Source organism: Bombyx mandarina, chromosome 01 (assembly GCF_030267445.1).
Source record: "Bombyx mandarina strain Sakado chromosome 01, ASM3026744v2".
NCBI lineage: Eukaryota > Metazoa > Arthropoda > Insecta > Lepidoptera > Bombycidae > Bombyx > Bombyx mandarina.
Window position 1 is genome coordinate 12,223,763 of NC_143208.1, and position 27,157 is coordinate 12,250,919.

The window sequence follows — 27,157 nt, forward strand, 5'->3', positions numbered from 1 at the left end:
ATAAAAAAAAATCTTCAGAAATATTAAAACCAATTTGTTGATTACTTCTCAGTGCTTATTAAAATCAAATTTATGTGTCTAGATTTTATTTTGATTAAATAAATAAAAAAGTTTAGTTACGATTACATTTATTTGTTATAATACCACTACCATAAAATTTTAGCATTGCAACACTGTACAAACTGAACTAGCACATTAAACAGCGACATAAGCATTTATAATAACTCGTAAACTTGTGTTTTATACTAAAAACGACTAATATTAAAACACAATTAAATTAAATCAATTTACACAAAACATATAGCTTTCAGAAAACATTCATTTATTTATACACAGATTTCGAAAGGTAAAACTTGAAAAGATTAACAGTTTTCATGAAAATAAAAATAGGTATTTCTTTTGTTGGAAACGACTTTTCAAAGTCAAAACACTCTATTTGTTACAAATACGTGTTATCAAGAGAACCAAAAAATTTTTAATTTATATATATACATATTTATTTTCTTCTATGAACTAATAGGAACTGTTTCTGCAGTTTGTTGAATTTGTTGAAAATTTGTTGAATACATTTAAAAAAATAGTTTCTATCTGTGTATCGTTTCATTTACACACACTACTAGAAGCACTAAGTATATTAATTAGAAATATCTAAAGTAAGTTACTCATGAAAGAAAATAAATGCGGTAACAAGGTAACAAAGATATCTTTATGTAAAAATAAAAGTGCGAATTGAAACATTTAGTTTAATACCAAAATATGTATTAGATAACGTTTCTCTAAAGGGAGACCTTAACTGTTACTACAAAAACTACGTATTCGAAGCAATTTCAGAAATTAAATTAAGATCCGCAATTACGGCTGTTAAATATTTAAAATGAGATTTCTATAAATTATCTTATAATATAATAATATTAGAGCCATCAAGAATTTTTTTTAAAAATTACAATCTAAAGTATATTATCTTTTTTGCGATAAGTGGATCTACATTCCGTGTCTTTAACGTTTGAATTCTGAAGTGCAGCGAAGATCGAATCGTAAAATCGGTAAAGGTTACAAATTATAAAGCATACGTTCTAGACCAGATGTGGTAAATGGGTATGTGACTTCAATTATCACAAGGCATAGCATTTCAAGCGCACTTTTGTTTTATCACCGACAAACAAGTTGCACGTGTCTCGAATCAATAAGAGCCATAAACTGAAGTCATTATTAGCAGCACATCTGCTTGTCTTTTAAATATCAAGAGTCAATTTCCTATAATTTAAAATAAGATTCAAAATAATTAGATAATTAAACTACCGATAAAAAGCGGTTTAGTTATCTTTAGTCTTTATTTTATTTCTTTTATAAATACTAACGACACCATAAATATATATTTTGCTCCTAAGTTTCTAACGTGATTTTCGTAGTTACGGATTCATTACTTGTCATTTTGCTTAATAATGAAATTTTAATTACCTTACTTGTAAAAATTGTGATGTTCTCATAATAAATTGTGTAAAATAAGCAACGTGTTTTCTTTTTTTTCAACAGGTGATTTTTAATTTGATTTCGATTAAAAAAAGATAACAGAGCAGTAGCGCTTTCGAAAAATTGTGTAAAATTGCAGAGAATACTTTATTTATATATATTTTTTAAATATTTTCTTGGGAACCATTCCTAATGAATTTTATGAATATTGTTTCATTACGTGTCAGAAGCATCTATCTATCCCGCTTCCCTTCCTCATCGCTTCCCTTGCAGAATGTCAACGAATCATATTACTTATATAAATAAAGTGATAGCTGCACATTTTTGTTTTACTAAATCTATTAAAAGTGGGTTGTAAATTGAGACATTAAAAATGTTTCTAAAAAGCTCGAAAAGCACGTATGCTACCGTCCGTGTTAATTATTAATATACATTATTGATCAGATCAGGGTATAAAAATCTGCATGTGCCCTAAGAATATTATTCTGTATGTTTTACAATTTAGTATTCTATTATAAAATGTGTGTCATCTATACTAATATTATAAAGAGGAAAGATTTGTTTGTTTGTTTGTTTCGAATAGGCTCCGAAACTACTGGACCGATTTGAAAAATTCTTTTTCCATTAGAAGCCGACATTGTCCCTGATGAACATAGGCTACTTTTATTAATTTTTTTTAATTTTTTTTGGTTTCATGTGTGTTTTAATGTTTCCGAAGCGAAGCGAGGGCGGGTCGCTAGTATGAGATAAAGACCTACCTTCAAATATTATGTAGATTAGGTCAAGCCAACGTATAGGGACTAAATAAGAGGCGTGTTCGAACAGAAAAGTGGATAACAGTGCGCAATGTAACACAATTTTAAAACCATCTGACGGCTATCGTGCGAGGTTATTGACCCCCAAATTATAACATTCATTGCGGGTTAATGAAGCATTGCTTATGATATTTTGTTTATCGATTTACTAGGTACTAGTCTATTGCAGTCTCGGTTTCTATAGAAGCTCCATTAAGTACTATTCCAACAATAAAATAAATGAATCTGTATAGATTTCATTGTTAAAAAAAATACATATCTTTATTACGATATACTATCATGTCATAATATAAAGCTATTCTGTTGTGAATAAAAAGAAAAAAAAACATTTGTAACTATTAAAGCATTCCAACTTATATGGGTTTAATATTACGTCCACCTAATAGGGAGTAGGTATTTTAATAGATAAGCATATATTTGAGTACCATTTTTGTCTTAATGACGTCAAAAAAACTAAAAAAAAAAACCTAACATCCACTTATACTTTTCATAAATCTACATTTAAATAACTCTCCCAACGACTGCAGATTTAATTGCAAACTCTTTACAAAACGAATTATTAATGACAGTGATACATTGCAAGATATTGTTTAATGAAAACATTTGGCAGCTACCTCTGTAATTAATGTTCCTATTATTTTTTTACTATCTGCACATTAATCTCGGTTGGTTATACCAACCTTACGTGGACTAAACTAGTCTAGTCCCAGTCCTAGCAAGAGCAGTGCCGCGCTAAATCTACCACCGGATCGGAAGCGCGATCCACTGAGAAGATCCGGCGAGAAACTCAGTGGCCTCTGTTCCTAAGCTACAGCATACATTTTAATACAATTGTAATGTAAAGATATATTATACAGTTCACTTCAAGCGATAATTTTACATAGACATTGTTCAATCTAAATAAAATAGCACATTGAGTTTTCATTAATTTTATGTACGATTTTTTTTTTATATTTTTTTCCATGAATTATATTTAAGTTTGTTTTTATTTAATTAGATTACGTAACATTTATTTTAATGTCTAAATCTATACATAATGCTTTAAATACTATACATACAATGATGCTATATTGTATGTCTGTACATTAAACTAATATACAATGTGTTTATAGGTATGTATGCGGTAAAATATTATTATTCATTACGTATTTCATGCGTTCTATTACTTTGACCTTGATTTGTATAATTCATATTAATTTTACTGAATAGATATTAATAACAGAACGTTTTTAAATTTTAATCAATTTAGGGTTCCTTGAATTTCCATTAATTTATTTCACATTCTACAATTCTACGACTTTTTAGGGGTTTAATTAAAATTAAAGTATACTTAATGACATTAATATAGTAAGGTAGCGTTGATTTATTTATTAATAAAAAAAAAACAAACAAACATAGGTTTGTATTTAAAAGCTTGGCTTTCATACGAGCTATATTTCATTTGCTTTATAATACATTTGTATATTTATTAAAAAGAAAGTTTAAAAAATTATAAAATAAATGCATCAACATTGACTTCCTTGCAGTCATGTAGCTTTTGTTTAAAGTGGCAGTATTAGAGTGGCGATTCGATTCAGTTATCATTAGTACGACACTCTTTGCATCTCATTGTCAGTCAATATAATTAATTATCAACAATAGCATAAAACACATGTAGGCCGAGTTTGTTTATTCTTAATGCTCCAGTTAGGATCGGTGGTAAAATTAAGAATTACTAATAAAAAATGCATAGTAAAAACAACAACAATTAAAAAAAAATATTGAGATATTTTACGCAGGACGTTAAAACAGGATATAAAAAATAAAATAGGAAGCATCAAAACAAAAACAATAAAAGGATTAATCGTTAAGCACTTTGACATCTCGACTAACTAGGCTCGGCTTTTACTGTATTTATTACCTTTAGAAATAAACATTAAAAAACAAAGAATGCACAGCACACTAAGTAAATCAATAAATAAATAAAACTTGAACACAATATGTATGTAAAATGAATATCGACGTTTGAAAGGCAAACGTGACTAAGTGACAATAACTGCTTTGTACATAAATGATAGGCAATAACCATATTCGATGTGCAAAAAATATATATTTCTAGGTCTATTAAAATCATTTCAGTCCTACAGCTACTAGCTAGATTCTACTACAGCTAGATTCGTTAAAATAAAATTTGTTTTCAGGTATTTCAACTTTAAATTAGTCTACTGTAAAGTTCACGCATTGTCGCTTAGTCACGTTTGCCTTTCAAGCGTCGATATATTAAGTTGGAAACGCATCCGCAATTTATTATTTATGTGTCAAAGAATGAAAGCGCCATCTATCGTTATTTGATGGTTTTCTAACAGAAAGGTACCGTTGCGTGCCAGAAATAACTGCAACGTGTTTTATCCCAATAGAATAAACGATTTAGGAGCGCACAAAGCACAAACAAAGAAACATACAAACAGTAATTATTTTTTGTTTCGTCTACTTATAATTAAACAGCTGTCTCAAGAATACAAGTGCGAATGAAGTTTAAAATGCTCCTAAACAGAGAAACAAATCTCGACCGAAAACAAACATGACAATTACATTATTTCACCTGTCAATTTTAATAGAATTCATTATTGATTGAATTAAGATTTTATAAAAATCCATTATAACTATTTTTGATATATATACAGAGATATATATATTTAAGGTCTGCTTGACTATTATCTCTGACAAGTATATTTATAAAATGTATATACATACACATAATATATATACATTATTAATATATTATTTATCACAGTTAAAACCGGTGTTGTGTATTTAAAGCAAAATTTTCATAAAATATTTTTCAAACTGAACGAACAAATGTATTGAGAAACCTATAATATTTATAATTAATTACAGCTATTTATATTAATGTAGACATTAAAATGCAGCGAATTATATCGCAGAAATGTTCTAATTTACATCAACACATAGAATATTTAAAGACAAGAACATCGAGTCTGCATTCATGTTGCAACTCCAAAGCGCCTACAAACATTTTTTACACATCAAACTGTGTCCCTACAAACATTTAATGTAATTAAATTACACAAAGGTGCATACGCGTTTCATAATACGTGTTTTCCTTTGAATCGATCCAGAGGAGTATATTAAAAAGATAGACAACAAAGAGGTTGATATCTAAAACCCTTTAAAAAAAGTCTTATGTTCGTGGCCAGTCTGCATGCTATACCACAGACAAAGGATAAACAAGACAAACCATGCACTAACGTTGACAATCGTTATTATGCATTGCAAGCGCTAGTCGCATATTATTCGTGGTTCAAAACCGACGCTAGATCAAATCGGGATCAGAAGCCTGCAAGCCTCCGAGGGTCGAGAAGAAAAATAATACAGCACTTAATAGCTTGAGTACAAAAAGATATATCAAGTGTTAGGAGACCGCTGTAAATAAGCATTTGTGCGCCGCCCTGCGCCCGGGCTTTCGTTGATGATATTAATTTATCCCTAATGGGAAAGGCAAAGGACTTTAGTCCATACAGCCAGGTCTTGTTTTTGGTAATAATTTTAGAATTTTGGTAATTTTAAGAGCCGAAGCCACGTCTTCATTGTTGGGCGTTCGTTGATCCGAGCATCAGCTGTTTTTGATTTTATGTTTCATTGCTGGTTTTTTTTAGTATAATAATGTATTTTTTTTATGAAAATAGCATTTTATTTAGCTACACGAATATGATGGAGCGTAAATAATATTAACAAAACGCTTTAAAAATATGTTTCTTTTTTAAAATCAGGATTGATTTTTTTCCGTCCCATCATCTAAGGTGTTATTAGTACTATCGTCTGTCTTCGTTTTCGGAAGCGGTCCCCTAACACCCAGTATATACATATTTATTCATTGCTAAAAATAAATGTCGTAATTCTTTTGTACCTCAACAACACGAAGTAGTAGGAATACTGTTCGACTAGGACTCGGGCTGATTGGATTTCGGTATCTCTTCAGAAGGGGGAGGTGGGAGGGGAGCGTTCTCTTCATATATCATAACCAATTTGCTGTATTCCCGTTTCCTCTTGGACGAGGTTGTGGTCTCTTCACCGGAACTGCTGGAACTGGTGATACCCTCCTCGAGGGTGAGTCGCGCAGCGACACCTTCCAACTGAAGGTCCAGGTACAGCTGACCAAGTTGCTCGTTCACTAACGACGGCTGGAATACAGGTTGGTTCACAATTACCCACTAATAGAGTAAGATCCCAGGGCCACTAGACGTCACGTATTTTCTGACGAACAAAATGTGGCCGATTGCGTAGTGTTAGTATGTACTAAGAATGCATGCCTACCTGCTAGCTTGCTTAGACGGCCAATATAGGTTTTAAAATAGTTGTCTGGTGGACATATATAAAAATCAGCTTTCAGAATTTACGTGAAGTTAGGTCATTATTTTGGGAGCTTTAAAGCATCTGCAAAGCAATGCGGCAGACGGAAAGTGTCTGGGAGTATTGGCGATTTACTTTTAAGGATATTGCCTACTGATATTGCCTGTATATTTATACGTAAAAATCAGCTTTCAGAAAATACGTGAAGTAGGTCAAGATTTTATGTACCTTATGTACCTGATACCTGAAAATTGGCCGTCTAAGCAAGGTAGCAGGTAGGCATGTGTTCTTAGTACATACTAACACTACGCAATCGGCCACATTTCGTTCGTCTGAAAATACGTGACGTCTGGGGGCCTTGGGATCTTGGACTATAGTTATCCATGGTTAGACCTGGACATCTCGAATGTACTTAATGTTCTTAATATGATATTAAGTTTCAAACAATGGACCGGTTAGATTACGTAGCTTTCAAGTTTAATTCAACTAACCTGCTCAAGGTTACTAATCTTCTGCTTGTCAGATGAAAGTACTTCCTCCATTGTTTTTGTCATTATCTGGTAATTGTAGACGAGCTCTGACGTCACGCATACCTTGAAAATGCAACACACAATAAAACTAGATGAAAACCTAATAGCGTGAAATATGCAATGTGTTTTGATTCTTATTACTCTAGAGTTTACTGTTCATTTTACGTCACAGTAGCTATTGACCAAAACAAACACGAGCAGGAACAATACTGAACTGGTAAGATATTTTCCTATTTATAGATACTTAATATCATTTATATATAGTATTTTTTATAAAATTGAAATTGTGCCACGCATGTGTATATGTACATATTTCGCGTTCTTCCACACAAAATACTTTAAGATCAAACCATGTTGGACCAGAGATTCGATCTGCATTTAGTCCTAAAATAACTAAATAAGTCTTGTGAATTAAATTAACATAGGTCACTTTTTTCACGGTGTGCAAAACACAACGTTAATACGTTGCACTTTGTGAACAAAATATGTTATGTTGTTACAATTTACTTATTACGTTTTGGACTGCAAGCTAAACTAGTTTTCGATATTACCTGCTCCATCCATGGTGGTTCAATGTTTCGTCTGGGTACCTTCGCTGGAAGATGGTGATCGGAATAAGTTTGGCGGACCTCCGTTGAACCAGGCATCGCCATCCCATCGTCGCCACGATAGTTTCTATCCCAAAACTACAAAAGTAAACAATGTTTTTGAATTAATATTGGACTTTTTGGCGGGAATGCGAGAAGGGAATTGTGTGATTTATTTATTTTGGCTATTTAGTGTTTCTTCGGGTTTAAGTGTGTAATAACGGTGGTTTATTAACTGTTTAGTATTTGTGAAAGTGCACAAATGTGGGAAAATGAAACAAAGCCGCTGAACGTAACTTCTCGGGATCCTCCAAAAAGTCCACTGAAAATGTCTCAGTAAATGACCACCATTTTACTGAAATTATATTTCACATCTCATTTCATTTAATTTCATGACAATTAATTAAGTGTCCTTCGTTTTTTATTATTCATAAACTGTAAATAATTAAAACGGCGAATGATAAAAATCTTATTACTTGACACTGGCTAATACACAAACCGAGCCGAAGCCAAAAACTAAAGAAGCAGAAGAATTAATATTGGACCTATTTGAAATTCTAGAAAATGATTTATTTTCTGATATGCACAGCACTATTGTCATAGGCAGCCTGGCTCTCTCCACAGCTGGACTTAGGGCCTCTCCTACAGTCCGCCACTGCCACGCGCTGATTGAATCAGTCCGTCTGACCTGCCATAATCAACCGTTAAATAATCTTTTTTTTTTAACTCGCCACTAAACTCCGTGGAACAAAATTTAAACCAGTTAGAATTTGAATAATGTTTACTTTGACGTGATTTCTTGTGTCCCTTTTCTTGCTTTCGCCACTCTCTTCCGCGCTGCCAGATTCCGTCTTGAAAAACGACGAGTAAAACGAGGAATAGCTAGATTCTCCGTCAGTTCTGTCTACATTCTCGTCGGTGTTACCCAACCTGCTCGTTTTCTTAGTGTCTTTAGATGGCGTTGTGGCATGCCCTGCTTCTGTTCTCTATAGAATAATAGACAATTTGATCATTCCAATAATGCAGGGGTAGCATGCAGAGCTAGAGATTTCATGTAAAGTGAAAACTATCTGATATGTTACGCAATTAAAACTTTAGTTTTCACATTTGTTATATTTAACATTGCGCACAAAAATTTAAAAAGTTCCTAATATAATCAGTTTTGATTTGCCGTTGCCGCATTGACGACGCTTTGTCTGCTGATCTTACACATTATAGAAGGTAATTTCAATTATTTTTTCCGAAAAACATACACATTTTTTTCAACCATTTATGTTAATGGTCAATAACACTATAAGTAATAATTATGTTAAAATCGCAACTGGTTCCATTTTTAATATACCATAATTATTATTAGGATTGAAAATTTTAGGTTACGACAATGAATTCACTGTTGGCGACTTTTTGAAGTTATACTTCTTTAGGCGCGTTATGAAAAATTGATGAGAGTGAAATTTTACGATGCGCGCGCACCAAGACACAAAATTAACAGAATGAAGTTGCCCACTAAATCGCTCATTACAATACGACCGACGTAACTTGGCGAGTCTGAATATAGCCGCAGGTGAACTTTCGCGTATGTACACTCGTAAAAAAAGGGTTATTAGCATTCATTTTTTAGTAATATAAATGACAAAATTATTATTTAATATAATTCATACTAAATATTATTAAATTGATGTGCCTTTGGAAAACATACAGCATTGTATTATGAAGAAGCCGTGTGTACTTAGCTTAAATTCCTTGTCTATGTCCAACCATAGACAGTCAATTTAGTTCCATCTTTAGCCGCCAGATGCTACCAGCAAGTATAAAGGAAGCGCAGCCATATTTAATATTCATAGCGCTGTGTACTTTCGTAGTGTGAAGTCGCAAATCCACAAATATTTATTCGACTTGTTATTAATTGCAAAAAATATTTATTTTGTTTTTGTATGAGTATTATTTTGCAATCACTACGAGCGTTATTTACCAATCCTATCATCGGATGCCATGAATCACGCGTCATCTGTTGGAGGTGATGTTGAGTCAATTTCCATAATTTCCAAGAGGGAAGGTGTCCAGGCAAGACGCGATGGAGACGCCTCGCGTTCGAACAGCTCGTCAAGCGAAAAAGAACAAGAGGAGCCTCTCCGTAAGAAACGACTGGATTCAAAGGTAACGGTCGATCCTCGAATCGGCTCGTTATCCCACCAGGTTAATGACGTTGCAAATCTAATAATGCATTAACTGTGTGTAACAGTTAATGGAACGGAAAGTGTTATAAACAAAATGATCCCGTCAATACGGAAATTTTGACAAAAACACAAGAGATTTAAACTAATAATCTTTTTAACATAATTACTGAAAACCTTGGCAAATCGTCTCCGCCGTACAAGTTATCCGAAAAAGCGTTTCAAATTGTATACGAAAAAAAGGGCCGTATGCAGAGAAATAAGAAGTCAAAGACTTGGTCTTGGCAAAATTGCAGTGCTGGCGCGAAGCCACATGTCAAACATTCCCGATACACAAAAAGACTGCCAACCATTTCCTGGCAATGGAAGCTTCGGACATGGGTTGGGGTTCCAATTAGACAAAACATTAACGTCCTGTGTATGGTCAGCTCAACAACTAAAACGAGACAGCCACAAAAAAGAGCTATTTGCAATGGTAGTGACAATCAAAATGAATCTGAAAGTATTTCACTAGCGTTGACCTTTCTACTTTTAAACCTAAGCGACAAGCTCAAGATAACTCTGTCAGCCTATAATCTCTCGGGGAGATACAAAATCGTAGCCGACAGGCTATCACGAGGAAATCAACCTGCGAAATGGCACTTTTTACCACAAGTGACCGCAAAAGTGTTGCGAAAGTGGGGTCATCCGGATATAAGCCCATTCGCCAACCACGATACTGCTGTAATACTTTGCATATCAATAAACTGCAGAGATCGATCTGCAAACTATATGGATACCTTCAGCAGACCGTAGAGGGTGCAACTAGCATGGGGAATTCCTCCTCCCAACCGCCTCCCCAGAGTACTGACTCACGTCAACAGTGTCTAGGGAACCTACCTGGTAGTGGACCCAGACTGAGCGAAAGAATTTGGGTTTCCAAGCCCTCAGATCCCGAACGCTAGAAATCCAGAACCTGCTAAAGAACCCGGAGGGCACGACGACACGTGGCCTCCTCCACAGGGTAAACATTAACCCTGAAAGCTCAGAAAGTGGGGGGGGAGTCAACTATAGTCTCATTCACATAAGATCCGAGAATAGTTCTAAATGGGTTTTCTTCAACCCCATCCACCAGCTCACTTCTCAATGTAGCTCAAAGGACACCAACAACCATGTTGCTGGCTACTGGACGCAGAGTTAATAACCTTACTTTGCTCAACATTTCTGAAGACAGTTTCTTTGATAACGGAGAAAAACATATTTCTGATACAAGTCTTTGGGTCTAAAATTGATATCCATTTTCGTCAACAATCTGCATAAGTGCTTCTAAAGACATGTGCCAGTAAGATTCGTAAGGACTTTTTTCTGTGTGTGTTGTCACAAAAGCGGCATCCCGTACTGTAATTGGAAACTGGTCTTCACTCAACCTTACGAGGTAGTGGCATCAACGCATCTCTAGGAAGTTTTAGATCAGCAGTAGCCTCTTTGAGCTGGATTGATAATGAACCAATGGACGAAATACTTTTTAGAGGCAATTGCAAATCATCCAAACGTTTACACTAATGATTGCCGAATAATAGAGCTTCCTAAAGATCCTCCCGATTCTTTTTTCAAAACATTTACTCGTACATGATGTAAATACAAACAACTTATAAATATTTTTTAATCATGGAGCTAACATGAAAGTTAACAGGTGTGTTCTTACGATTTCATAATTATATAAATTATGAACATTATCATTACGCTTCATAATTTTATTTTTACTTTACCTATTTCACCATACCATTGTGCTTAATAATTTCACCAGCAGATAACAACACGTCTTCATAATACAATGCTGTATGTTTTCCAAAGGCTGATCAATATTACGGTTTTACAAAACAATAAAACCGATATTATGCGCCGAGAAGGAAAACATTTTTTTTTTAAATTACGAAATGTAATGTTCGAATCCTAATGGCTCACAGTGTAATGAATTTCGGAAGCTAAACGAACATGACATAAAAGCAGCAACATAATAGTCTCCACCTTCAGCAAAAAATATCTACAAATTATTTATATTATTTTTTACACTCTATAATTGATTTAAGATAATATTGAACTATTGTTATAACTCAAAACAATCAATCAGGATGACATCAAGACGAACGATGTTTATTTGTATAACGTATACATACGTACGGTCACAAAACAAACATACCCGATTAATTGCGTCAGTGGAACTATTTCTATTAGAGCTTCCGCGGTCGATGTTTGAAGTTTTTGAATGTACGTATTTCTTATCACGCCTCGAAGTCGACATTCTTGGTGGGACGGTAGCTTGACATGCCTGCACATACGGCCGATTTCCATGTCAATGTCATGTTACAGTACGTTAAGTGACTTTGTGTAATTGTTTGTATTTAACCCTTTGACGGCAGGCGATTTCTGTTACTAAACGTCTGGTATGCCTAGCTTTGCCTTCTTTTGTTTGTTAGTTTTGTGTGTTTTAGTTTTTTAGTTCTCTTAGAAATAGATTAGTTCTCAGTATCTTCGGATTCGTCTTTCCCAGAGTCAACTAGATATTACGGCGTCTTAATAACAGAAATTGGCATAATTACTGCAGTGCGCTACGTAGGGCACCGGCGACCTACATAGCTGTCAAAGGGTTAAGAATCCTTACCGATGAAATTGCCGATTCTCAATACTTTCAACTTCGGAATCGAGTACGTACGTTTGTTTGAGAATACCAACTTCGGATTTATTTTGATAAATTGAGCCTACCAAAGCTTTATTACGAGAGTTCGGGTGTTAATTTGTTTTTTTATAGTTTCATTATGCACTCAAATCGATGATTATTTCTAATTTTTTTTTCTACCTAATCTAATAGTCTTGAGAGGCTATTTCAGCGTAACCTTGGCTAGTAAGTGAGCTCACGGGGCTCAAACCGGAGTGATGCTAACACTGACCCTAGCAAGAGCAGTGCTTCGTAGAATCTACCACCGGATCGGAAACGCGACCCACTGAGAAGATCCGGCAAGAAAATCAATGAGCTGTGTCTGTGGGTTAATTCGCTCGTCGAGCCCTTCGTCGTCGTACTTGTGGTACCTAAAAGCACCGTTAATGGATCGAGAGGATCCGTAATCACATGGATCCAAATCGATGATTGTTCCCGACTATGGAAATGTGGATCGAGCTGCAGTTAGAGCTCGATCAAACAACAATGTTTCCGAACCAGCCACCTCTCGCTACGAACGTAAGGTGCATTTTTTTGTTTCAAAATCATCCTCATAAACGCAAGCCGATAATGAAATGTTAAAAACCGTGTTACGGAAGCGACACTCCCTAGAGTCACGTCAGAGGTGACTGACTATACAAAACATTTTTGTTCAATTACCCAACGAATTGGGTAAATCTAAGCAGCAAATACGCGCTTAGTGCCGCACTGGCCTGATTCTAGGATCGTAATTTGTGACGATTAATTAAGCCTTAACGATAATCGGAATCGTCTGTCAAAAAAGTCCTACATAACCGATCCAAACATCTTTGGCTCTAACGAAGTTATTAGTGAATGATTAATTCATTAGCGCTGGTGTTCAGATCAGATCAAGCCGGAGAATTTACTGCCTACGTGTATGATCAGCAATTGCAAAATAATATGGGAAATCTCGTCGATTAGTAATCGATTGACTGGTCGATTACTATACTTACTGCTACTACACAACAACGATCGACAGACAGCACACGACAAAACGTCGCCAAATTATTTAAGCTGCGACTGAACTCTCCGTCAAATATCGTACGCTCTAAGCAAGCTAGGATTTCCAACGGACTTCTATTCTTTTTCTGAAATTTAGAGGCTTCTTAGAAAAAACAATTTGTCAATATTTGAGGTATATCGATATTATTGATCTAGATTTAAAAAAAAAACATTACTTTTTCGATATAAAACGGCAATTTCATGGGCAAGTGCATCAAACAATTAACGATTGTAGATCGCTGTAAATAGCAACGGTATGTCGTCATTATAGTCCAGCCATTATAGGGGGTTGACCTTCGAAAATCGACATACCCAGTATATTGATTACCACATAAAAACTTGTATTTTGGCATCCTAAAACTATTCTCAAAATTCATATATATTTGGATGGTCGCAAGTTTTAAAGGTCAAGGTCAAAGTAAAGTTTAATGTAAAGTTTAAGGTCAAAGGTCACAAAATCGATATTTTTTCTATTATTGATTCGATTCGATGCAATTTAAGTATTTTCCTCAACAATTTCTTAATTACATGACCAGTGAAGTGTTATTAAATAAATTGACACTTAATTAAAAAGAAATAAGTAACAAATAAAAATGAATTTAATCTAAAAGTTAATAAAACAAATGATTTATAATTATATATTGAGCCATAAATTATAGCCTTAATATTACGAGTTATTGATCTACTAGTGACTTTTAACTACTTTTTGACTACCAGTGGACCTCAGATAATTCTCTGACCGCGCGCTCTAAGCCCTTTATCTCGATAACAGTTCAAGGTATAAAAAAATGTTAAATAGAAAAGTTGTAGAGAAATTTATTCTCTACAGTATTGATAATAAATACGAATAGCATAAAACCCACAGAAAACAAGACTTGCAAAAAATGTTAGAAATATCGATTTTATGACCTTTGACCCCTGACTTTAAAACTTGCGACCATCCAATTATATGTGAATTTTGAGAATAGTTTTGGAATGCCAAAATACAAGTTTTCACGTGGTAATTAATATACTGGGTATGTCGATTTTTCGCTAATTTAGCTTAAAATGACTGGACTATTACGTAACGTAACTTACACAGTGAACATATGCAAAAAGTTCGTCGTGTTTTGTAAGCATTCGAATGAATTATGAAGAATTTAATCTATTAAGATTAGGATATAAAATACAACATTAGAATTATTAAAATTTATTTCTCAATTTTACATCAATCTCTAGCCAAGCTAAATGAGTTCAGTCGAGGGGAACGTTGTGCCATAAAAGTGAAGGTAATTTTTTATTCATTTTTAATTATTTGTTTCATCAACTTACCTCTTCATAGTTGCTATTGGCCAAACACAAGGGATTCATTGTGTTTGTGGGTGTGAACTGAGTATTCGGTTGCGGCGTGGTCTGTTGCATAGGATAGTTAGCGTGCGGGTTCATTGGTGAGTACACGAACGGCGAACTGTACATCGGCTGACCGTATATAGGCTGACCGTACAATACACATTGCACTGGAAAAACAAAATTAATAACGTAGTTTGTTTTTCGTCACCATCAAAAACAGAGGTCGTTGACTTGGTTGTGAAGTTTTTTATTTATTTTTTATTGCTTAGATGGGTGGACGAGCTCACAGCCCACCTGGTGTTAAGTGGTTACTGGAGCCCATGGACATATACAACGTAAATGCGCCACCCACCTCGAGATATAAGTTCTAAGGTCTCAAGTATAGTTACAACGGCTGCCCCACCCTTAAAACCGAAACGTTTTACTGCTTCACGGCTAGGCAGGGCGGTGGTACCTACCCGTGCGGACTCACAAGAGGTTCTACCACCAGTAATTACGCAAATTATAATTTTGTGGGTTTGATTTTTATTACACGATGTTATTCATTCACCATGGAAGTCAATAGTGAACATCTGTTGAGCACGTATTTCATTAGAAAAATTGGTACCCGCCTAGAATTCGAAAACCGGTGCATCGATCAACACGTATGCACCGGACGTCTTATCCTTTAGGCCACGACGACTTCATAACTCGTTGGTAGCCTAAGGGACTGTTCCAGTTACGCTCTGGCTAGTAGGTGAGATCACGGGACTCAACCTGGTTACGTTGCTAACACTAACCCTAGCAAGAGCAGTGCTTCGCAGAATCTAGCACAAGATCGAAAACGCGACCCACTGAGAAGATCCGTCGAGAAACTCAGTCCGTGTCTATGGGTTAATAGTTATTAGAATAAGTAGAATAAGGTTGGTGACAATTATTATGTACATCAAATAACATACTAGCTTAATAGTACTTTCGAGAAACAAAATACAAATTTAAATGTCCCTTTTATATTTCGCGTAGTACTGCAGTGTATTACATATAAGCCATATAATCTACATATATAAATAGAACGGCTGGACAGATTTGGCTAATTTTGGTCTTGAATTATTTGTAGAAGTCCGGAGAAGGTTTAAAAGATAGATATATATGAAAATTCCTTTTGTTTGTTTTAAGTTTATTTTATACAAAAGTTTAGGTCTTTTATTTATCGATTGAGGCACTACGAAGTCTGCCGGGTCAGCTAGTTAGTAATAATAAAGGAGTATTAAACCAACACTCGGACAAGACAATTCGAACAAGAAACTCCCTTCATTGGCCTCACCCTTCAGTACAACTTACTTGGAGGTGGAGCATACTGCTGTGGATTATTATGAAAATTTTGATGGTTCGCGGCCTCCGATGTGGAAGGCACGGGAGCAATTGTGGCCATCGGAGTGTAATACAACGGAAGCATTCCTGTAATACGCAATTATTAAACGAGAATCGAACAAAAAAATAAAATAAAATAAATATTTAAGGTGCATTTAGTGACAGCTGTGAAAACATCAAAATTATAATTAAGACAAATGAGGAGCAGTGCAAAAAGCACTATAATTGAATAGTGTTTCGAAAACGTTATAAATATCGCGGTGCATTTTATTCAAGGCTCTAATGTGCAATTTCACTAATGCAAATCCAATCCAAACTATTTCTAATGCGCGGAAATAGTTTCAATCACATCTATGGTAGTAGGGGAGCCCAAGCGAGAATTTCGGGGTTCCTGCTTTATCAGAAGCCAATGCAGCGCATGTATTATTAATGTCTGACGCGCCCAGGTATATTTCTACGGGAATAGTTTTTTTTGTAATTTCGAAAAATATCACCCTAGCTAGTGACAGGGTATTAATCATACAATCTTTTTTTTTTCTAGTTTATTTTTTTATTTTTTTTTTATTGCCTTTGTAGGCAGACGAGCATACGGCCCACCTGATGGGCCACATGGTATCTGGTCTTCATAATTCAAAACCTTCTCACGGGCTTCCCTACTATAGCGGTTATGCTGCAAAAGCGCTTTCATGTGTATGCTTGTTTATTTATCAACAATATGACAAATGGAAAGATTTTTTTAATATTGTTGAGCGAAACTACATTGAGCTATTAATTTGTTTGATTGTACTTTATCTATTTTCTAAGGTATAGCATGAGTTTTAAAACACAACATATAATATTTTTATATATACCTAATTTTCCTTTATCTGGCATGAATTGTAAAGGATATTTGTTAGTTCACATGATTTATTAATTAAACAATTTCATTATACATTATTTTCATATTTGCATACGCATTTACCTGCCATTGCCGGAACCGGACTTATAAGGGACATCTGTGGAGGCATTCCGACTCCTAGTATGAATGTGTTCATATTTCCAACAGCATTGGTGCTGGGTGGCCAGGTAGTCGAGGCTGATTAAATTAAAATCTAGTATATAATAGACACGTGACTTTTATCAGAGGAAGTTGTATAGTATGTTAGAGGAAGTCTGAAAGTGGCACCTGTGACAGAGAAATGCGCGTTTGGGATAGTATGGCCATGTGATGAGACGAAATGAAAACGAGGTTGATAAGAGATTGTTAACTATGAATGTGGAAGGATATAGAGGAAGAGGTAGACCTAAGAAGAAATCGATGGATTGCGTGAAATACGATATGTGTAAGAGAGGAGTGTGCAAAGAAATGATATATGATATAGGAGTATGGGAGGAGAAAACGTGTTGCGCCCAGCCCAGGTGACTGGGAGAAGGGCATGAGAATGATGATGAGACACGTGACTTTTGTCTTACTAGTCTACTATCATTTAAATTACGGTTATAGGTAGAAGCTTTAGATATACGGAGACTAGGTAGCGATCACGGCATAAATTTCAAGACAAGAGATCGGCTAACTCAGTTGTGCAGTAATTAGCGCCTCTGACTGTCGCTCTGAGGGTCCTGGGTTCGATTCCCACATCAGGCTGACATGATGTGATGAACAAGTTTGTTTGCTCTTTGTCTGGGTATTTCTTTTCTATATATGTATACATTTAAATAATATGTATAAGTTTGTTTATCAGTCTCTGGTACTCATAACACGGATAATCCTAATTTGGGACGACCGTGCGTGATTTCTTCCCAGTTATTTATTTATTTATATCGGCTGTCAGCAAAATTAATGATAATTCTACCAGACATAAAGCATAAATATGTATGATGTTATAGGAATATTATCTTTATCTTATTATTAGGAATATCTTACCAACAGAAGTAGTCAAAGTGGACGAAGTTTGTACAGGCGCCGCACTGGTGGTTTGCCTACGTCTAGTCGCTCTGGGCGATGGACAATGGTATTTGTGCGATCCAGTTTCTGTTTCGATATGTTTCGAAGGACGTTTGAGGCCGTGAGGCTGTCGAGGATAATTTTAATTAATGTTATATTTTAATTTAAACGGCCGTCTGGTGTAGTGGTAAGTGACATGGTCACTACACAAGGGGGTCGCGGGTTCGAATCCCGCCAAGGGAAGATATTTATGATATGTATGTATGATAAATATAAATGTCTTTTCCAGGGTTATGGATGTATATTAAATATATGTATGTGTATAATAAAAATCTTACATTTATTTCCGTTATCTGGTACCTGTAACACAAGTTCGTTACGAACTTATCACGGGACCAGTTAACGTGGCGTAATTGTTTAAAAAAAAAAAAATTATATTTAATATATAAAATTCCCGTGTCACGGTGTGCGTGATTGAATTCCTCCGAAACGGCTCGACCGATTTTCGTGAATCTTAGCGTGCATATCGGCCAGGGTGGAGAATCGGACAACATCTATTTTTCCTCACCCTAAATGTTAAGGATGGTCCACCTCTAAATTTAATTTTTTAGACCAAATTTTTTTATGATAAAGCATAGAAAAATACATACAACCCTAGTTTTTCACCCCTCTACGATCAACCCCTATTTTTTATTTGTTAATTATAAAGTTTATTTTTTCTTTGCAAGAACTTTTTTTTATTTTGTCATGACTTAAAATAAAAATAAAACATATTACTCTCAATTTTCACTCTTAATTAATTTCACTCTGTGCCACTTGGGTCAATGATGTGACCAAACATCTAGGAGTTTGGGGCGAAAGTTTGTTTGTAAGGCTCCGTTATTTGTACAAAAGTTTAGCTCTTTTATTTATCGATTGAGGCACTACGAAGTCTGCCGGGTCAGCTAGTTCTGAATATTTATTATTATTTTTTATTCTATGCACAGATCCGAAATAAGGTTGCAAGATGGCAATCAAATATTATAATTGTAGTACGATAAATTCTTATTCAGAGTTTATAATTTCAAGTTCCTTTAATTATGTTTTTTTTTTACATTCAATTTGATCTCCCGCCCTCGCCGGTCGACTACTGATCAACTATCAATCGATCAGTTATTCCCGCCAGGTGTCACCACTCATCCAGCAAACATCACGTAGTAGGGATGAGGACGAAGCCGGTCTCCTGTCTTACTCACTATACATTTTTCAGCCATGTTTTTTTTGGTTTTATTTGTGTATCAATCGTAGCAGTGACTGTTATACCTATTATTTTATTTTTTCTGTGCAACTCTCATGTTAATTTTACTGTCATCGTAAAATTATCATTAATTTCCAGTGCAATAATTATTTCACTCATTTACCAGATCCTTACACACTACAATAAGTTAGTTTTTTTTGTCTACACTAGAAATTCCCTAGAAATCTTATATATGGCAAAACAACGTTTGCCGGGTCAGCTAGTATACATATACATTATGTAGGAACGGAACGGAGCGATATGGATGAATGACAGATATGGAGCATGACTGAGTGAGAGAGATAGGAGATGTCGTGTTAGGACGTAAGAAAGACGGCGAATGAATGCGGAACACCTAGTTTTATTTCATAAGCAACGGGGAGTGGTTTCCGGACGCGACGACGCTCAGACGCAGTGTAACCCGGAAGGCGAAGTCGCTTGTAGGAGTTACTTATAATAAGACGAAATAAAGCATCAAGTTTTTGTGAAGTGATCGAGCGGTTCACTGGCCCACCCCAAATTTAAAATCCCACATATATATAATTTTTTTTTTTAATAATTATTTAATTTTGTTTCTTCCGGGTTTTTCTTAGATACGAAACTTCTTAATTTTTTTTATAGCTTAGTTTTGTGGACGAACTCACGACCCACCTGGTGGTTAAGTGGTTACCGGAGCTCATAGACATCTACAACGTAAATGCCGCCAGCCACCTTGAGATATGAGTTCCAAATTCTCAGAATAGTTACAACGGCTGCCCCACCCTTCAAACCGAAACGCATTACTGCTTCACGGCAGAAATAGGTACGGTGGTGGTACCCACAAGTATGGGCTCACAAGACGTCCTACCACCAGTAATAATTAATATTGTTTGAAAGTCTGAATATTGTTTGTATTCAACAGTTAGTTGCAGCCATTGACGAACGAGTCTTACTGTTTTGAATAAACTAATTTATTATTGTCATTTTACTTTTACTTTACACAAAATGTCAATAGCAAAACAAATGAAGAATAATACGTAAATCTTGACCTACTATGTAATGATTTTGATAAAACTTTCATAATCAGTCAACCGAGAGCTCGTTTTTGTAAATAGTCTACTGGTAAAATGAAGCACGTTAACTTAATCTTGATCTAGATTTTTTTTTCAAAACTAGTACATAGGCAATAACTTGTGTGACGTCACATGTGGGTGCAATAATAAACGGCAAGTTAAATAACTGGCCACGACGTCCAACACGGTCATTCCTGTTTTTTAACAAATTATAAAATCCCAAACAAAGCTTATTGATTTGAAAATGGATGGACTAGCGGTAACGGACATCCGGTAACGGTAGCTATTAGTAATTAATCACAAGAATAAATAATTTACACTATAAATACATTATAAATTGTATTTAACTGAGAATACCAGTAAAATTATAAAAACTTTTTTTTTTAATATTTCTATAGGCATTCTAAGCATTGTTTTGGATAATGTTCGATTATACTTGGTAATAAGAACCCTTTTGTTTGACGTGTGTTATGGTATTATTTATTGAAAAATACAGATTACTTTTCAATAAATAATACCATAACAGATTACATTAAAATTATAATTTGAGTATTACCCACACCGCCGCGTGCGCTTGACGTGGTCCGTATAATAAATAATAATAAAAATTTGCCAACAATCACGCCACATTAACTAGTCCCGTGCTAAGTTCGTAAAGAACTTGTGTTACAGGTAAAAGATAACGGGAATAAATGTAAGATTGTTATGATACACATACATATATTTAATATACATCCATAACCCTGGAAAAGACATTTTATATTTATCATACAAATATCTTCCATTGGTGGGATTCGAACCCGCGACCCCCTTGTGTAGTGACCATGTCAATTACCACTACACCAGACGGCCGTTAAAGACGGCCGTATAAGGAACTACATTTTTTAAACGAGAGACAAAGGGCGCGAAGCCATACGGCCTTAATGTTGTTTGCATAAGCAGTGGGAATCAGTCATTTACCCAAAAAGGTGGGGTAAATATTCAAGGTTATTACTTTTTTATACACTTCTTTGTCCACAGGTGTGGTGCTGGTCGCGGTTGGATGGAACGAAGCGTTACACCTCGCTAGATGTTCCTTTTTCTTCTGTCTCGTTTCGTTAGATGTCTTATCTCTTTCTCCTTTACTATTGGACCGGCTCTCTCTATGCATATTTATCAGTTCCTTTTCCATTTCATCATTGTGTCTGAAAATCAACTTTTAATCAGTGGATAGATTATCTGAGAATTTAGTTTTTTTTTTTGTTATTCCTCATACTTCTTCATAATGTACATATGAAAATAAATATAAAGGAATAACACACATATGATTAAAAAAACGTAGAATACGCCGATGGAAACTATGAAGAGACCCAGCAAAAATACGTATTAAACATGATCATTCACTTTTTATAAAAAAATAACTTATAGCCTTAAACATCAACTTTTTACGGATTTAGGCATAGACATTTTTATTCAACTTTCTAGTCTCTATATGGAAGTCGTCTCACTCGAAATTTGAATAAATATAATGAACCTTATACGGTACTAGCTGTATCCGTCCGCTTCGCTGGGCAATTAAAATTAAAATTATTATTTCTCACCCGCACAAAGATCATTAAGGCCCCCGCAACTGGTGTAAGGAGTCCAACACTCATATAAATATTAGCCTATCCATTAAGTACATGTATTTTCTACATGGATACCAAGTTCCAAGTCAATCGGATGCACGGTTCAGTAGTTATAAGGGAACATCCGTAAAAACCACTGTAGTTTTATATATTGGTATAGATTAAACGTTGTTGTGTTAGAGTTTCGCTGTGTTTCAAAACTGAATGTTGGTAAACTCACTTGGTTAGTAGGAACTCGGTGAGCCGAACGTGGTGGTAGTCGCCTAATATACCCACAGGACTTACTCCTCCCAGGGCCATACTACTAGAATCGGACGAACTATTCAACTCGGTCGAATCGCCAGAGTTCTGAGCCATTGGTGATAAACAAGTACTGAAAAGAAACATTATTACTAATTAATAATTATTCACATTCACAAAACACATAATAGGATTTAATACAAAAAATAATGACAAATACACTAAATATTTCTTTCAAGACATCTCTTTCAAGAGACCTGCCCGAAAAATAATAATTATGCATAATTATACATATTATAATAATTTCGATCGTTTACAACCGTTGTAGCATTTGTAAAAGTCAATGAAAAAATATTAGATAAAATTGCTTTTTGGTGTTAGCACGCGAGCCAATTGTCAAAAGTCATAAAAAAGATTGTAAGCAATAAGCGATATTGAAAATTTAAACTCGAAAATAGCGAAGTCTAGCAAAAGAGACGCGAGCTTAGAAACCTACAACTCAAATGCAAAATTCTTTGCACGACTATCCGTTGAGTCATATTCATTAATCGTAAGCATTAAATAAAATAAACTTAAATAAATGAAAATTAAGCTTTTTTTTTTTAAAAAATACTAGCTGACCCGGCAGACTTAGTAGTGCCTCAATCGATAAATAAAAGACACATCAAGGGGACACATCAAAGGAAAAAAAAATTGTTTACCAAAATTAGCCAAATCGGTTCAGCCGTTCTCGAGTTTTAGCAAGACTAACGAACAGCAATTCATTTTTATATATAGAGATAAGGTAGTAGTAAAATTTCTACAATAATGTAAATCAAAATGGCGGCTTAAGAAAATAGTACACTATCAGATTTTCAAGTTACACGAGCTTTTATTTCGGACGATACCTAATTAAAACTAGAAAATTTTACCTTAGTATCGACTTTGAATTATTTGGCTCCTTTGCCACAATCAAGGGATCGAAGTTCTCGCTCGAATAGGGTTCATGACTGTCGAAATATCTAGAAAAGTAAATCATATTAAATATCCTTCTTGCCTCTTCGATGTCACACAGTGACGCGCATCCCAGTTTAGAAATACATAGTTTTAGCTACACATCGAACATAATTACTTAAAAATCGATTCATCGCATCGTATATAACTAAAATGACATGATTTTGTAAAAGCAATTCCAATAGTTTCAATTCAATGGAGTATAGGAAAATTAACGTTGAGAACGAATTCATGATTGTGTTGCGTTAATTTAGTATTCACCATACGAATAACATTGATACATACATATATACATCCATAGAAGATATTATTACCTTTGTAATGTCTCGTTATAGTTTAGTTGATTATAACTCAGCGGTGTTTCTGTGCTTGATTTGCTGTCATTGTAGTCGTGGTGGGGAGATATCCCGCCGAGCATTACCGAATCACGCTCCTGACAAATCGTGTACATACACGTACATAAAGTATTAGCAAATATACATATTTATAAAATTGAATTCCGTTAAATTAGGTTTGAACTAGAGCACTAGCTGTGTTTATAGTATTGCTGTTGTCCTTAGTAGTTCCAATAGTCAATAACGTATGGTTTGTTTAACGGTAATGACAGATTCTAGTTAATCTTGATTTTGTTTTACAACGAGAACGCGTTATGATACAACTAATAAAACAAAATAAATGCCTTAACGCGGTGTTTCTCAACGTGGGACCCACGCCCCAGAGGGGGACAATTTCATAATTAAGGGAGGCAATCGCACTAAATTAATATAGAAAATTTGTATTAAAATTATTTTGAATTTTAATTTCATTTTTTTGTTATATGTTTCGAAATATTAGTTACTATGTTCTGATAACAATTTCATAGTGATTTCTGCCTAAAACCTATCATTTATGTTTCTTAAGTGAATAAATCAATCTTTAATGCTAAAAATTATGTATCGGGGACATAAAAGTTTTAGAAATGTTAGTGGGGCATGGCACAAAAAAGTTTGGGAAACACTGCTTTAATGGGTACGAATTATTTCTAAGGGCCTAATATCCTATTTATAACGTACAAACAACAAACGTGTTGTCAAAGTTGAAAATGAGTGCCATTCGCCCCCAATAAGTTTGAAATTTATAAAAGTTTTTTAGCCTTATGTACTTAGCTCTGTGGTTGCAGTTATTGTCGTCTTCATTGTTTGAAATGAGTTGAACAAAGTTATTGTCTATCTCGTTCTCACGCGTTCAATTGAATAAAAGGCCTGACGGTATTTTTGCTGTATAAATTTAGTGCTGTCATCGAGTAATTGAAACAATTAATAAATTACTTTTTATTATGAAACTACTATTTAGAATTTTGATTTTTTGTACATTTTAACGTGATCAATACTGTTGTTTTTTTTATGATGGATGGATTACTGGTGGCCTGGAGGCTTTTCCAGTTTCACCAAGACAGGTAGACAGAAGGGCGAGCCAAGGCTCAGCTAGGAGGAGTGCTAACGAGTGCCCGAGCGCCTCTAAAGGAAACCTAACAACTCAAGAGAAGCGTCTTACTGGTAGTAGGACCTCTTGTGAGTCCGCGCGGGTAGGTACCACCGTCCCGCCTATTTCTGCCGTGAATTGTGGGACACCCTGTATATGACAACTACTACTAGTTCGCGCGATTCCCGTTTCGTCATAGTTATTGAATAAGTTAAAAAAAAACCAAATCCCTGGATTTTATAAGCATGAAAACTGTGCAAACACTATGTTCAAAATGCATGGTTTTCGAGTGTCTTTAACTTGTGTGGGTAATTGTGCACAAAATATATTCAATTTAGAATACGCCAAATCATTTATTGAAAAAAGGGCCCTATTTACAGTCAAGCGAGCTTAAACCTTTGGAGCTAATTTTGAATTCTGTGCTATGTTAGCCCAGAATTTTGGACCTGTTGAGAACATTATATGTACTTACATAATAACTGTGGTCCGGATCCTGTATTTCTAGGCGTAATTCCTCGTCATTTTTCGGTGGTTCCTCCATGAGGCTCTCCATGAACGACGCTAAGTCCTGGCAGCGCTTGCTCATTTGCTGTTTGGCAACTTCAGCCGGTTTCGTTAGAGCCTGAAGTTGTATACATATGTTACATACCTTATTAAAAAGAGACACGCATAAACACGGATAATTCACGCCACGATCGTTTGAACAAAACATTGACATTTTTTAGAGTTCACATTTTACATTAGATTATCGATTAACTGAAAATCTTAAGGGGTCGTTGCACTGTCGTATCACTAATTACTAACTAATACTGTATAACACAAGAAAAAGTTTTAATCCATTAAAAAACGAATGGTAAATACTACATGCGTGCAGCACAAACCTCATTCATAATTTTAATGATATTCTCTCGAAATATCATAGACTTTTTTATTAGGTCCTCGCATAATTTTGTATGTTTCTCCGGATCTTGTGACTGGAATACATCTGGATTCTCGGGGCCCTAGAATTGTATTTTTAATCACATTTTATTTATTTATTAACATTGTACTTGATTGACCAAAATATATAGATACAAACAGAAACAAAAGTAAATTTTTAAGGCGTTAATAGAAATAAATGTTTATTTTTTATTTATTACTAACTATTAGTAATTTAGTAGAAACCGATATAATGTTGGTATCGATCGGCCAAAGCGTAGAAAAATAGAATTCTTGTCCTCTTTTTAAAAAGAAAACAGAAGCACTCTAAGCGATCCCATTTTGAGCCACATAATTGAGTTGTTCCAATAAGTTGTCACAAATTGTCTAACAAAAAGGTTAGACGAATTTGTAACCCTCTTTAGCCGACCGGGTTTCGGAGTGGTCATGATATCCAAGACCACATATACACAATGCCACAGATTATACTAAAGTCCACAGAGCATTATCGGCCCCTGTGCTGTGCCATTCGTGGCCTATTAGAAGACTTTCGACTATATTGAACCCTGGACCGTACTGCCAGATAAACCTTCGCTAGGTCCAAGTCTTGAGATGCCTCTATAGCTCTGCCACAATGAATGTTCGAGTACAGAATTAAATGTCTAACCAATGGTGTAGGAGAGTGAGGGAGGGACATGAAATGTTCCCGAACTTGTTCACTAGCATATTGGGCGGAGGATATATGTTCAAGACGCTGAACTCAATAAAGAATGCATAAATATTAAGAAATATCACCAAATCCACTAAAATCAGCCTTGTAAGAGCGCTGGTCTTCCCCATTTTTCTTTATGCTGCTGAAACCTGGATATTGAGAGAAAGTGAGAACAAGAGTATAATTGCTCTTGAAATGTGGTGCTGGAGAAGAATGCTGCAAATATCGTGGACGGAGTTCAGAACGAATCAGTCAATTCTACATCTTGTCATCAAACTTGGCATCAAGCAGCGACTATCCTCCATCGTTCAGGGTCGCATTCTCACTTTCTTCGGGCATGTGTCGCGGCGGGATAACGACTCAGTTGAGCGCCTTGTGGTGCAGGGCATGATAGCGGGTACAAGACCCCGCGGCAGGTCACCGTTACGATGGACCGACCAAATAAAGGCAGCTCTAAGCGGTCCCGTTAACGAGTATACAAGAAGGGCCGCGGTACGCGAGGAATGGCGACGTCTGGTGAAGCGAACCACCACCCGAAGTGATAACCACCACCCGAAGTGATGACCACGACCACTCTGCCAAGAGTGCATGCGACTGAGAAGAATAAATATTAAGGGCCAATACATCTCACATTTGCCGTTTGCAGATGAC

At 35.3% G+C, this 27,157-nt stretch overlaps 1 protein-coding gene across 10 annotated transcripts in view; it reads right to left on the reverse strand.

The window, feature by feature from the left end:
• Positions 1–111: 111 nt before the first annotated feature.
• per (period circadian regulator) overlaps positions 112–27,157 on the reverse strand; it is a 47,106-nt gene continuing 20,060 nt past the window's right edge. For 3 of the 10 annotated variants that reach the window (XM_089729596.1, XM_089729508.1, XM_089729748.1), the window contains 16 exons: positions 25,758–25,877; positions 25,349–25,498; positions 23,730–23,848; positions 23,334–23,423; positions 22,403–22,555; positions 21,570–21,759; positions 18,227–18,374; positions 17,285–17,398; positions 17,175–17,189; positions 16,294–16,410; positions 14,956–15,140; positions 12,106–12,234; positions 8,538–8,738; positions 7,717–7,851; positions 7,127–7,228; positions 112–6,466 (listed from right to left, as the gene is read on the reverse strand). In XM_089729596.1, the coding sequence (XP_089585722.1) occupies positions 6,227–6,466; positions 7,127–7,228; positions 7,717–7,851; positions 8,538–8,738; positions 12,106–12,234; positions 14,956–15,140; positions 16,294–16,410; positions 17,175–17,189; positions 17,285–17,398; positions 18,227–18,374; positions 21,570–21,759; positions 22,403–22,555; positions 23,334–23,423; positions 23,730–23,848; positions 25,349–25,498; positions 25,758–25,877 (2,208 nt within the window). In that variant the 3' untranslated portion in view covers positions 112–6,226. Of the gene's footprint in view, positions 6,467–7,126; positions 7,229–7,716; positions 7,852–8,537; positions 8,739–12,105; positions 12,235–13,249; positions 13,731–14,955; positions 15,141–16,293; positions 16,411–17,174; positions 17,190–17,284; positions 17,399–18,226; positions 18,375–21,569; positions 21,760–22,402; positions 22,556–23,333; positions 23,424–23,729; positions 23,849–25,348; positions 25,499–25,757; positions 25,878–27,157 lie in introns of those variants that run through there. The other 7 variants (XM_089729684.1, XM_089729621.1, XM_089729540.1 and 4 more) reach the window with 4 other exon arrangements.